The sequence below is a fragment of the Petaurus breviceps genome, unplaced genomic scaffold (genome assembly GCF_028583685.1).
Source record: "Petaurus breviceps papuanus isolate PSGF00001 unplaced genomic scaffold, PetGlider_PUasm1.0 400, whole genome shotgun sequence".
NCBI classification, from domain to species: Eukaryota; Metazoa; Chordata; class Mammalia; order Diprotodontia; family Petauridae; genus Petaurus; species Petaurus breviceps.
Window position 1 is genome coordinate 3,749,058 of NW_027186316.1, and position 14,545 is coordinate 3,763,602.

Genomic DNA, 14,545 nt, shown 5'->3' on the forward strand with positions numbered 1-14,545 from the left:
GGACAGTCTCAGGGCTTCTTAGCCAACAGCCAGGTTCCAGGACTTCTTCAACAACAGGACTGTCTTTCACCAGTGGACAAATCTGGCAAAACAACATCAAAACATTCAAAAGTACCAGCAAAACAGCCATGTCTCCTCAGTCCTTGGAAGCTCAGGGGGCAGGTCTCAAAAGTCCAGGGTGATTCAGAGTGTCCCCCAGCAATTCTCTCAGTCTCTCTCTCCTCCACGAGGTGCTGCTTCCAAAAAAAAGTTCTTCTGCCTCTCTCTTGTCTCTCCAAATCTATGTCACCAGCTCCTCCCAGTTCAGGACTCTCTTCTCACATCAACAAGTCCATCCCACAGGTGGGATTAACAAGCTCTGGGTTTTAACACAATCAGTTTGAAAACCAAGCCAATACAGGGGAATCTTTAATTGCCATTACTATCACAGCCTGGCACCTAGCAATTACTTCATAAATGTTTATGGACTGACTCACTCTTGATTTTAAATATATACTTTTGATGATAATTAAATATGGCTTCTTCTATACTCATGCTTCCTTTTCCCTTTTTGGGTTAGTTTTGAACCTATGATTTCATCAATGTACAGAGTTTTTCTGGCATGGACTCTCCCTTAGCCAGTTCATATGGTCAACTCACCAGTAACTAACTGTCTCAGAGAGGAACTGAGAGGCACTAAGTAAGTTGCCCAGGGCCCCACCATTAGTATATGCCAGAGCCAAGTCTTACACCCAGTCTTTCTCTCCCCAAGGTTTGCTCTCTGTCTCCTCTATCAGGTTGCTTCTCCATGTCTCTGCTTTTTAAGATTTTTAACACAAACAAGCCCTGAATTTTGTCAAAGGCTTTTTATTGCTTCTATTGAAATAATCATATACATTTTCTTTTATGGGGTTAATTATGTTAGTTGTTTTCCTAATGGCAAACTATTCTTTCATCCCTGGTATGAATCCAAGTTGGTCACAGTAAATTCTTTTTTGGATATGATTCTGTAGTCTCCTTGTGAGGATTTTATTTAAAACAGTTGCATCATTCTTCTTTTGTGAGATTTGTCTGTTTGGTGTCTTTTTTTGCTTTGTCTTACCTTCATTTGGGCATTGGAACTATATTTGTTTCATAAATGAAGTCTGCTGGCGTGCTTTTTGTTTTGGAGTCGTTTTTGGTAGCATGGATATTAGTTGCTTTTCCAGTGCTTGTTAGAATTCATTTGTTAATCCATCTGGACTGGGAGTTGTTTTCCTTGGCAATTCATTTGTGGCTTGCTCAATTTCTTTTTCCAAGATTGGGTTGTTCAAGACCTCTGTTTCTTGTTTTGTTAGTCTGGATATTTTATATTTTTGGAGATTTTAATCAATTTCCTTTGAATTCCCAGTTTTGCTGACATCTCATTGTCTCTTGCAATTTTTTTATAATGGGCTTTATTTCCTTTTGTTTAAATGTGAATTCATCTTTTCAGTATTTTTGGCTTGGTAATTGGATTTTCCTGTCTTTCACTCCATCAAGTTAGCTAATATTAATCAGTTTTGCTTGTTTTCAACAAAATCAGCTCTTGGTTTTACTGATAAATTCTGTGGTATCTATTTTTAAATTTCTCTATTCTCTCATTTTCAGGATTTCTTTTGTGTATGTTTGAAGGCCACTAACTTATTTTCTGATCTTTTAAGTTACATTATCATTTAATTGATCTTTTTTTTATTTTGTTAGCATAAGTTTTCAGAGAGAAATTTCCCTCTGTGTACTGCTTTTTAACTGTGTCCTAAAAGTTTGGGTTCCTTGTTTCATTTTTTAGCATTGTTAATATGATTACTTATTGTTTCTTTGACTCAATCATTCAGGATGGCATTACTTTGTCTTCATTTAGGTGTTTATTATTTCTTCCTCTTTATATGCTTATGGTTACTTTATGTTCTAGCATGTGATCACTTTTTGTAAAGGTACTGAGTGTACTAAGAAATATGAGCACTCTTTAATATTCCTTGCAGAAGGCACCATAGGTCAGTCAGGTCTAGTGAATATATCTTTCTTCTTTCCTATCTTTCTATTGGATTTATCTAGCTCTGAGAGGAATAGTAAAATATCTGACTATTACTTTGTTACTATCAAATTATTTTTGCCACCTAGCTTGAGAATGTAGCTGCTATGCCATTTAATGCCCATGCATTGAATACTGCTGATTTCTCATTGTCTTTGGTGCCTTTAAGTGGAATGTAATTTTGCTATTTTTCTCTTTTGACTATCAATTTTTAGTTTCTTTATTCAAGATTGTGATGCTAATCATTGCTTTCTTAGAGTTGCCCAAGGCACAATAGGGTTTTTCTTTGATCCCCTTATTTTCATTCTGTATGTTTAAAATGAGTTTCTTCTATGGAGTAAACTGTTGGATTTCTTTTTCTTATTTTGATGTTCATTTTCTTTTTATTGCAGAATTTAATCTCTTCACATTTGAGGTTCTAATTGTTCAGTTTGTATTTTCTTTCATCAACTATTTATATGAATAAGTACATCTATATATTATATATGGGATATCATCAAACCTGTGATTTCATTGGCATAGGGAACTCCTCAGTGAGGAGACTCCCTCCACCAATGCAGATAGAGTTGTCTAGAGCACTGAGAGGTTAAGTGATCAGGATCACAGAGTCAGAATGTGTCAGATTCCAGACTTGAGCTCAGTTGTTCCTTTCTCTCCATTTTTTACACCAAACTGCTTAAATGTATATTATGTATACATAGTATAAGTGTGTTGCTTTTTATGTTTGTTATACTACCCAGTCTCCCCTCCAAGTTCCTTGTCCAATCCAAAACTCTTTGCCTTTCCTTTTATCATTGCTCTCCTTTGCTCTTGTTTAAGCCTTCTTTTTCCCAGCTCAGGTAAAAATATGGTACCTAATTGTCCTTCCCATCACTTCCATTTTTCTGTGTCAGTATTATTAATTTATAATGCCCCTTTCCAAAAGGCTCTCTCTTCCTCCTGCCCCCTTTCTTATCCCTCATTCCTTCTAGGATTCTCTACTCTAGTAATTCTTAACTTTTCTTTGTTTCAAGGGTCTCTTTGAGAGTCTGGTGAAGCCAGTAGATCCCTTCTCAGAATTATGTTTTTAAGGAACTGAAGGGAATGCTAAATTTTAATTAGAAAATAGATATAATTTTCTCTTTATCCAAGTTTCTGGACCTCCTGAAATGTGTCCATGCACTGGGTTAAGAAATCCTATTTAACTCTATTGTGGGATAAATTGCTAAGAATACTATTTCTTAATGGAAGTAGGATACAGTGGCAAATATTCCATGAGGCTAGTCTCGGGCTGGGGGGCAGGGAGGTCTGACTGTTCTTTCCTTCATCACTTAACCTTTTTGATGTCATACCTCCCTCCCTTTGAACTTCTAAAACCCTGTTCTTCCCTCTTTTGAGTCATGCCTTCCCAAATACCCGACTACTTCCTCCCCCACCCCAACCCCCTACCCCCAGTGGGAATTAGCACTGAGTGTTTATAAGCACATTTTGTATAAGCTGATTGGGTTCAGCTCCTACCCTCCCAAAGTAGGATTCATTACAAGGTACTTGTCTCAGTCTCTCTGGCCTCTGAGGGACCGACTGCATGCTGCTCCTCTGTTTACCATACTCAATTTCCACTGTATTCTGTCCCCCCACCAATGTTCCATTGCTGTTATCCCAGCTGCCACTCCCAATGGCAGGTGGAAAAACTGAAAGCCTCTTGTCTATTTCTTGAGTGATGACCGCTCATTATTGCCATCCCCCCTCCCCATTCTCTCCTCTTCCTGACTGAGATGCATTCCTCCTTTTTCCCTTCCACCTATAATATTGATTTATTAATGAGGAGCTGAGAATTTTTCCCCTGAAATATTAATATACTCTGTCTACCTAGTCTCTCAATTTTTCCTATTACATGTTTTGTTCCTTAGCTTAACATTTTTCTTTTTTATTTTGAACTTAGCAAATATCAACAAGCAGCATTTCAATAAACAGGACAGAAAAGAATGTATATGAAATTGTGAACTTCTTTACATGGTAGTAGCAAAACTGCCCTGTGTCTTCTTACGAATTCCCTTCTGTTCTCTTTGTATTTGGGGGGTTCATTTCTTTTTTTTTAATTTAGTATTTTATTTCCTCCCAATTACATGTAAAAATATTCTTTTTTTGATTCTCTATAACTACGCACCAACCTTCAGCCCCCCACCATCTCCAACAGAAACCCTCCTTTTGCAACAAATACATTCAACATCAAGAAAGAACCCTTCGGCTATGACTGAAAATGTATGTCTTGGTCTGTGCCTCAGTCTGTCACTTTTCTGCCAAGAAAGGGTGGGAAACAGGCTTTATCATTATTTTTCCCAAGTCAGAATTGTCCACTGCTTTGATCAATGTTCTACAGTCTTGTCGAGTTGTTTTCTTTTACATTATTTTGATCATCAAGCAAATGGTCCTTTTATTTTGCTCATTTTACTCAGCTTCACTTCATACACATCTTCTCTCAATCCATTATATTCTTTTCTTTTCATGAAATGATCCCCCATTACCTTCATTATTTGTGCTATCATTCCTCAGTCAGGCACCCACTTTGTTTTCAGTTCCTTGCTACAACAAAACATGATGCTATACATATTTTTTGGTACCTGTGGGACCTTTGTCTCTTTTCTTTGATCTCCTTTGGCATATATGCCTAGCAGTGGACCAGTTTAGTGACTTTGGGGATAGAATTCCAAATTGCTTTCCCAAATGACTAGAGCAATTCCTAGCTTCACCAACAGTGAATTCTTGTGCCTGTCCTTCCACAGCCCCTCCAACAATTGCCATTTTCCTCTTTTGTCATTGTGGCCGATCTGATGGGGGAGCAGTAGAACCTTGGTTGTTTCATTTGGAGCATTTTTCATATGACTGATGGGCATTTCTTCATTTGGAAAATGGCTCTTCTTATTTTTGACCGTTTATTTGTTAGAAAAATGGATTTTTGTTTTGCTTTGAATGAATTTCCTATATGTCTTAGATATCACACCTTTATTAGAGGGATTTTTTCTCATTTTTCTCTGATTTTCTTCTTTATTGGATTATAGTTTTAGAGTTTTAAGGGACCATAAAGGTTATTAAGCCTAACCTTCTCATTTTATATAAACTGAAGCTTAAAGAGTTTGACTTACCCAGGGTCACACAACTAGTAAGTGTCTGGTAGGATTTGAACTCAGGATTTCTGTTAATAGGTCCATCATTCTACCATACCATACCAAGAGCCTTGTCACTAGCCTGGCCCCTGAGAGCTGGTCCCTCAGGACACTAATGAGAGGAGTACTCTAAGAACACTGTGCACTGAAGCCTCTTAACCACCTTTCTGCCCTTCCTTCTGCTGACTACCCATTTTCCTCCTGTGCTTATTTTTATTACTTTTAATCAGTGGTCAGTTTCTGTTCTCTCTCTCTCTCCTCCTCCCTCCTTCTTCTCTTCTTTTCTTTTCTCTTCTCTCTCTCTCTTCTCTCCTTCCCTTCCTGTCTATGTCTCTGTCTGTCTCTTTCTGTCTTCTACATTCCCTCCCTCCCTGTCTCTGTCTCTTTCTCTCTTCCACTTTCTTATTCCCCAGTCCCCATCTCTGTACTACTCCTTCTTTTCCTTCTTAGGACTCTAGGGTGGGTGGTATGATTTACTGTTGGAACAGAGGAGGGGATCTAGAATCCATGGTTGTGCCCTGGAGTGATGGGCCCTCCACCTTCCCCTGAACAAGGACAACTCTCCCCCCAAACTGAAAGTTAACTTCAAAGACTGTGTGTCTCAAATTACAGTAGCAGTGCATGAGGGTTTGTTGGAACACTCTAATGGATGGTAGGTGGTAAACTGGGCTTTGGTTACTTTTTTCTGCAAGAATTCCCTTGAGGTAGGTTTTCTCATTCATCTTTTTCTTCTAAGATTGTTCTTAGATTGCCTTCTAAGTTGTGAGATTCTTTATACTTGGTGTTGTGGTGGAAGTTTCCATTAGGAGGCCATCTTCACAAGATGGTCACCTCTTATGAATACTAGGGCAGGATAAACCCAGTGTCCCATGAATCTCCTTTTTGCCCTTTCATCATGCAATGTGACCAGCTCTCCTGACACCTTTATTTGCATAAACCCGATAAGCCATCCTTCTATAGCCCAAAGGCTAATGGACTCTATCCTTGAGGAGGACCTTCAAGGAGAGCTGGTCCAAGCCCCAAATCTGATAGATGACCAAACTGGTATTGAGAGGGGTTCAGTGATTTGTTCAAGGCCAAACAGAACAGAGCTGGGATTCAACCCGCTTCTTCTCACTCCAAATCTCGGCCTCTTTCCACTGTACTGTACCACCTTCCATGTAGCTATAACTTTCTTTCATCTTCTGGCTTCATTTACAGTGCAAATGTCAATATTGACATGACTCAGTTCCTCCAATAGTATGTTGACTCACCAATGGTTGAACAAAGATTGCACAGTTAGAGCACCAACAGTTAGGTTACTGTTGATCGACTCTTGAAAAGTTCGGCCCACTGCCACCGTCACCGTGGAACCAGAAGGGGACCACCCAAGACTGAGGACCATTTGTAGCTTGCCCAGCTAAAGAATTCCTCACCTGGTGGCCAGCCAACTGGTGACAAGCCTCTCTGTACTTAGCTGGGCTGGTCCTCAGAAAGCAGACACAGTCTGTCATCAGACTCAAACTCAAAGCTTTTCTGGTACGTTAGAATATTCCAGAGTTTATGCCCTGCTGGCATGGCCTCTGAAGTTACCACCATGTCACAATGCAGCATTAGAGAAGGAGGAATTCCTTCATGGGGGAATAGACCAAATCCATAACCAAAAAATCCCATTCAGCATAAAACTTCGTGGTCTACAATTTACCCTGACAGGAGCACACTATATCAGTGTGGTAGAAAAGGCTGTTTTGGACTAGTTATTCTTCTTTGATACCTAGAGCCTGTGTGACCTTGGGCCAGGTTCTTCATCTCCTTGGGCCTCAGTTTCCTCTTCTATCAAATGAGAGGGTTGGACTAGATGCCTCTGAAGTCCTTTCCAGTTCTAAATCTAGGACTCTTATGTGCTACCTTGAGGGAGTCACTTAGAATCTCTGGGACTCAGTTTCTTTCCATGTAAGCATTTGAAATTGTTGACCACCTTCTCCTCCTGGATACTCTTTCCTCTCTGGTCTCTCTTGGTTCTTTTGCCTCAACCTCTGACCACTCCTCAGCCTCCTTTGCTAGAAAATACTCTTTGTTCTGTCTTGTCCCGCGAAAGAACCCTAAGGTTCTGACCTGGCTTGCTTTGCTTTTCTCTCTATGACTTTATCAGTTCAACTACCCTCTCTATACAGATGACACTGAGATCTATCTATCTGCCCCTCATGTCTTCTGAGCTCTAGTCTGTTGGACATCTCCACTTGTATAATCTCAGAGGCATCTCAACAGATCTCATATGAAACTTCTATTTCCCCCTAAACCCACCTTTCTTCTTAACATCCCTGTTCTGTCGAGTGAAACCAACATTCTTGTGTTTGTCTCTCACCTGAGCCATTGCAGTAACCTCCAAAGTGGTCTCTCTGCCCCTTGTCACTCTCCTCTCCAATCCAGAGGCCACACTGTTGCCAAATTGATATCCCAGAAGCATAGGTGTGACCATGTCACTTCTGATTAGGAACTTAATTTGCCTCACCATTACCTCTGGGACAAAACTGTACAAGCTTCACTGTCTGGCTTTGACCTCTCTTCCTAGACTGATTTTATGTTAGTCTTCATGTTCAGCCAAAATGTCCTGTTGTTCCTCTCTCCATTCCCTTCCAACCCTGACAGTATCCTATCATGTGTCTCTGGGTCCCTCCTTTACCCTCTTCAAGTTCTCCATCCTTTCCTCCAAACCTCCCCCTCTCTCCTCCCCAAAGCCTTGCTTCCATTATTTCTAAAGGAATATTTAATTATCCTTGATAACGTGGATTCTGGTAAGATTGCCTTGTCCCCTAGTAGAGAGACAGGCCTTCACTTGGAGGCACCAGGAGTCATTTGACTGTGAAAGAAAAAAACAAATATTGGATACTCCCTGTGTTCTATACAGATTGGGATCTTTGGCCTAGTTTTTTTTTAATTCATTGTGTTTGCATCTCAATCCTGAACACCTAAGTAAGATCTTTACAATCTATTATTGTCTTTTAGTTACTTTATAGCAGCATCCAAGATCCTTTCATTAGTCTAGCTCACCTACACCCTACCTCTTTGTGATAGTAATGGCATTTAAAGATTCCCCTGTATTGGCTTGGTTTTTCAAATTGATTGTGTTAAAACCCAGAGCTTGTTAATCCCACCTGTGGGATGGACTTGTTGACTTGAAAAGAGAGACACGAACTGGGAGGAGCTGGTGACATAGATTTGGAGAGACAAGAGAGAGGCAGGAGAACTTTTTGGAAGCAGCACCTTGTGAAGGCAGAGAGAGAGACTGAGAAGGATTGCTGAGGGCTACTTTGAATTGCCCTGGACTTTTGAGACCTGCCCCCTGAGCTGCCAAGGACTGAGGAGACATGGCTGTTTTGTCTGTCTGTTTTGATGTTGTTTTGCCAGATTTGTCCACTGGTGAAAGACAGTCCTTTTGTTGAAGAAGTCCTGGAACCTGGCTTTTGGTTAAGAAGCCCTGAGACTGTCCTGCAGACAGAGAGTGAATACTGTCCACTGGTGAAGGACAGTGCTGTTGTTGCAGGGGTCTGGAGACTGTCCTGCAGACAGAGTGAATACTGTCCACTGGTGAAGGATAGTGCTGTTGTTGCAGGGGTCTGGGAACCTTTCTGTTGGTTCAGAAGCCCTGAAGAAGGATTTTCTTGTTGTATGTTTACAGAAATCCTGGGAGAGGGTTTTGCTAATGTTTTCAGGGGTTCTAGGACTGTTCTACAGACAGAAGATGAATTAATGAAGGGACTGGCAATGTATCTTGTGGCCTTGCTAAGCCTTGTCTCCCGAGGAACTAAGATTGCTGAGAATTTGCCTCGTGTCAAGATGAAGAAAAGACCTCTATTTGGGTATTAAGTGCTGTGCTTAAACTTGATGTAACTCTGGGGTAGATTCGATTGTGATCCAGGGGTGGGGAACTTTTGACCTTTTTGTGTTCTGTGGTTGCACAAATGAATGTAGTTTACTTATGTTTGGAAACTAATCTCCATTTGAGAAGAGGGGTTTTGTGGTGGACTAAATGAAGGTATAGCCTAGGGGTGGAGTAGTATTTAGAACAGGGACTTTGTAATTGATTGAATGATTGGAAGGTCCTGGGGTGGGGTAGTCCTTGGAGATTATTTAATCACACTTAGTAAATGCTGTATTTTGAATGATGTCATGTTTTGATCTTCTCTGTTCTGGGTTTGTTACTGAATAAAATGGAGAGCACCTATGCTGGTATTTTGAACCTTGGGAAGTTGCCTTTGCTTGGCATTACAGTACACTCTTCCACCTGCTCTACCTCCTTTTCTCTACCTCCTCTTCCTTCTCTTCCTCCCATTCCTTCTTTTCCTCCTCTTCCTCTCTGTTTTGTCAGCTTACCCTACTCCCTAATCCTTTTTGCCAATTTGCTTTACCAATCTATTTGTCCCATTACCTTTTTTTTACTTGCCTTGCCAACTACCTTCCTCTTCCCTTTCAGGTGCTTATTACTTAAGCTTGTTCTTTCTTCAATCTTCTGTCACACAAACTCAAAGTGAGATTGTTCTCCTTCCCATATCCTACAATTTCCCCTCCCTAAACACAGTCTCTACTATTTCACAAGTCAAAAGCACTCTATTTCATCTTTACAATTTCCTATTTCTTGTTCAGCTCAGTCATCCCTTCTCCCATAACCTTTTCTCACAGCCTCTCAAAGTCAAGTAGACTCAGGTATTTTAGAAAGATTGTTAGAATTAAAGAAGTGGGGGTATCAAAGATTTTCTGTTTAGCTGTCAAATAATGGGGCATTTCAGTTTTTCAGCATGAATCTTCATTCAAAAGAAAAGGTCTTAGCTTCAGATTATGGTACCATTTGCTTAGAGAATCCTTACTAAGCCCTTCTTTGTATTACAGGTGAATGACCAGCCTCCATGGTTCTTAATGGACCAACAAGATTATTTTCATTAAAGATGGAAACATTGGAGTCGGAATTGACCTGCCCAATCTGCCTAGAGTTGTTTGAAGACCCCCTTCTGCTTCCGTGTGCCCATAGCCTCTGCTTCAGCTGTGCCCACCGAATCCTCGTGTCCAACTGTAGCTCTGGGGAGTCAGTTGAGCCCATTGCCGCCTTCCAGTGTCCTACTTGCCGATATGTCATCTCCTTGACTCATCGAGGCCTAGATGGCCTCAAGAGGAATGTGACCCTACAGAACATTATTGATCGGTTCCAGAAGGCTTCTCTGAGTGGGCCCAATTCCCCCGGCGAGAGCTGCCGGGAGCGGACTTATCGGCCTAGCCCCACCATGTCTAGCGAGCGAATTGCATGCCAGTTTTGTGAACAGGCCCCACCGCGTGATGCAGTCAAGACCTGCATAACCTGTGAGGTGTCTTACTGTGACCGCTGCCTCCGAGCCACACACCCAAACAAGAAACCCTTCACCAGCCACCGATTGGTGGAGCCAGTACCAGACACACACCTTCGAGGGCTCATGTGCCTCGAGCATGAGAATGAGAAAGTGAACATGTACTGTGTGGCTGATGACCAACTTATCTGTGCCTTATGCAAACTAGTGGGGCGCCACAGAGACCACCAAGTAGCATCTCTTAGTGACCGGTTTGAGAAACTCAAGGTAAGAGATCTGGAAGTGTTCTGACAGTCTGCTCTTCTTGCTCCGGGCCATGCAGTTGTTGACTTTTCACAGCATGGGTGGCTTTTCTCACATGACCAGGCAGTTCTTTCCACTTTGCATTGGAAGGGAACAAACATTTTTATGAAATAGCTCTGCTCCTATAATTTTTCCACTCATGCAGACTCTTGCTAGATTTGGCATCAGAGGACCTGGGTTCAGGTCCTGACTTACCAGTGTGACTCTAGGCAATTCACCAAGCAGTCTTGAGGCCACATGTTCTGTGAAGTTTGGATTCAATCTAAGGGTTGCCCTTGAGGTTCTAGAGGGCTGTATGCGGCCTCAAGGCTGCAGGTTCCCCACCCCTGACTAACCTCTCATTTCTTCTGTTTTAGAAGGAGTGAGGTACACTACATGTCCTTAAAGGTCTCTTTTCCCTGGATCAATGATCCTAGGAACTCTGTTACTATAAAGCCTGGGAATGCATAGGTAACCAGTGGCCTATTGCATCTACAGCCTAGTCAAGTCATCTGATGGTATCTAGCTATAGCTAATATAGGCAATAAGAACAGCTAGCATTTATGGAGTGCTTTAAGGTTTACAAAGCTCTTTTCTTATGTAAATCTATTTGATCCTCCCAATAACTCTGGGAGGTAGGTGATTTTTCTTATTCTCATTTTACAGAAAAGGAAACTGAAACACATAGAGGTTAAATGACTTGCCCAGGGTCATGCAGGTAGTAAATGTTTGAGACTGGATTCAAACTCATTTCTTCCTGACTTCCATGTCCCAAACTATATTTACTGCTACCTAGTACCTTCCCAGGTACTGGGAGACACTGTGTAATACATATGCCTTCTCACCCATCCATTAGCTCTTTAAAAAAAAATTTCTTGCTTTCTACTTGCCATGAAACATGAGCATTTTCATGTTCACAGAACAGAGAAGAGGATTCGATTTGAAGCCACACATCTCTATTGTGTACATGTTAGTTTCAAAGCTGTCCTACTTATCTGTATCTCCTTTTGAATCTCTTTTTGTTTTCTTCTGTACATTTCCCCCAAATGCTACAACAACCTTTTTTTTCAGCCTCTTTGTGCTGTTCTCCCTCTTCCCAAGTCCTGCTACTTCCCCTCCACCATTAAAACCAATTCTCCTTTATAACAAATCAGCATGGGGATGGGGCTAGGGGTTAGACCTGTGATCTTATTGATATAGGGATCTCCTGTATGAAGAAACTCCCTCTATCAGTGTACTATCAACAGCTACTTGATAACTTAGAGTCTTAGAGAGGTACCTGGAGCATTGAGGAATGAAATGACTGGTCCAGCTTGTTATACAGCTAGTACATGGTCAGAGGTAAGACTTGAACCTAGGGCTTCTATCCTCCAAGGCTAGCTCTCTATCCACCATTATCTACACAATGACCATATCCAAAAATGTATCTCTCTCTGCCACATGAGTTCCCCATCTCTCTGCCAGTTTACCTCCTCTTTGGAGTGTGTCCATACCTGTGTGTGTCTGCCTTTATGTACCTATGTATATTTGGGGGGGGGGTGGAGAAGTGGCAGGGCAGCCCTGGGTGTGTACAGCTATGTGGGTGATGGGGTTTGTGGGCAATGTACATGAAAAAGCCACCTCTGGAGCTATACCTCACTGATCAACCAGTGAGGCAGGAGGAAGCCCTAAATGCCTGACCAAATTGTAGTCATCATCACTGTGGGTAGCGGTAACGGAGGCCATAAGTCTGCTTGGGAGCTCCAGATGCAAACACTTCTGGGATTTCATCAGTGCTCATTGATTTGTTTTGGGAGCTCTGTTAACTCACCCTGGGATTGCCAAGCATCAGGTTAGAGGTGACGGTCGATCCTTCTCAATGTCCTTCTTGTGTGGGCATAAATGCCTCTAGGAGAATCTAGAAAACGTGTTGGTGTGTGGTTTGTTTGGGAAGTGAGTGTGTGGGACACCCAAAAGGGCCTGATTGTATAAGCCTGGATGGAGGGGGGAATCCAGAAAGAGGGAGAAAGGGAGACAGAGGGAGGAAATGAAGGCTCTCTCCCTTTTTTCTTGCCAGGCCAGCACTTGATCTCAGTCTGCCCTAAAGTATCCTGCCCTTTTGTTTTGATTTTCTTTTACTTTTAATATTTTCTTTTTTGTTATCATTTATTGATATCACCTTCATACCTCCTGCATCCCCTCCCCTGTGAGCCAACTCTGGTAATAATGAATTTTTTTTAAGAGCTCAGCAAAGCCAGCATATCACATACATTAGCTGAATCTAAGAGTATATACAATAGGACCCCCTTTTAAAAGTATAGATCTGCTCAAATATTTTGTCTACTCCTGTGGATTCTCAGCAGAAGCTGTCAAATGAGCTTTGTAGACTTGTATCCATTTGTATCTATCTCTGTAGGAAATCTGTCTTCCTCAAAGAGGAAGATACTTGGCACCTGGGGACACCAGAAAAAGAGTTTCCAGAGACAGTGGGATTTAAGCTGAGTGTCCCAGGAAGCTAAAGAAACCAAGACGGGGAGGGGAGGAAGGTGAGCATTCTAAGAGTGGGAACCAGCCCAGGCATTAGTGTGTTCTAGAGGAGGAGTAGTGAGGGGGCCATTTTTGTTGGACTGGGGAGTATTATGGAGAGGAGTAAAGTGTATGAAGTTTGGAGAGATGAGAAGGGGCCAGGCCATGAAGAACTTTAAACACCAAATAGGGGAGTGACCTATGTGACCCAGGGGCAGGTTATTTCATCTCCTTGGGTCTTGTTTCCTCATCAGTCTAATGAGAGTGGGATTAGGTGACCTCCAAGAATCTTCTACCATGTTTCCCCGATAATAAGACACTGTCTTATTAATTTTTTTTTTGGAAAGAAAAACACCAGAGGGCTTATTTTCAGGGGAGGGCTTATGTTGTCCTGCCTCAGCTCTCCTCCGCGGCACTGCTCTCAATGGCGCCAGCAAGCAAATCACTGGGGAAGAACAGGATGACGTGCTCACTGCTGCAGCTCTGATTGGATGCAGCTCGGAGCGCGGCATGCGTTTCATGGCGGGGGGGTCGGTGCATACAGAGGGTACCATAATGTAGCGTGTAGTGCAGGGGATCACCTTCACTACAGTAGCAATCTCAATAGGGCTTATTTTCGGGGGAGGGCTTATTTTAGAGGAATCTTGCACAGTAAGGGGAGGGCTTATTTTCGGGATAGGTCTTATTATCGGGGAAACACGGTACTTCCAGCTGGATCAGTGATCCTTGGAGCAAGTGTGACCTTAGGCAATTAATTTAACCTCACTGGGCTTCGGGCTTCAATCTTCTTATTTGTCAAATGGAGGGATTAGGCCAGATGGCTTCTGGGTTCCCTTTCAGTTAAGATCAAGGAGGGATAGCTTAGGTGCCTGGGACTGATGAGTAAACGGTTCTAGGGAAATGTAGTGACTCACCCTAGGTTGTTCTTGGGGAGCTAGGTCTGAAGCCCAGATCTTCTGCCTCTCTGGCCCTGGCACTGTATGCGGTGATTCTCCTATGGGGCTGCTCTACCCTGTGTTTTCCCCAACTAAGACTGGCATCAGATTTCTTATGCTCCATTATAAACACATTATCCAAGTCATTAATTGATCACTAACACAAGCAAATAAAGGCCTCCTAATAGCTCACACTTTATAGTACTGTAAATTTTGCAACAACCTAGTAGTAAAGCCATGGCAATTATGCTTTCCATTTTCTGAATGTAGAAACTGAGGCTTTCTGAGGTAAGTGAAGTCAGGATTAGAACCAGGTTTCTTCCATCTCCAAGACCA

General features: G+C 42.0%; 1 protein-coding gene across 3 annotated transcripts in view; it reads left to right on the forward strand.

The window, feature by feature from the left end:
* The window catches only part of MID2 (midline 2), a 101,597-nt gene that overhangs the window by 6,018 nt on the left and 81,034 nt on the right, over positions 1-14,545 (forward strand). For all 3 annotated transcript variants that reach the window (XM_069100418.1, XM_069100416.1, XM_069100417.1), the window contains exon 2: positions 10,039-10,754. In XM_069100418.1, the coding sequence (XP_068956519.1) occupies positions 10,056-10,754 (699 nt within the window). In that variant the 5' untranslated portion in view covers positions 10,039-10,055. The remainder of the gene's footprint in view (positions 1-10,038; positions 10,755-14,545) is intronic.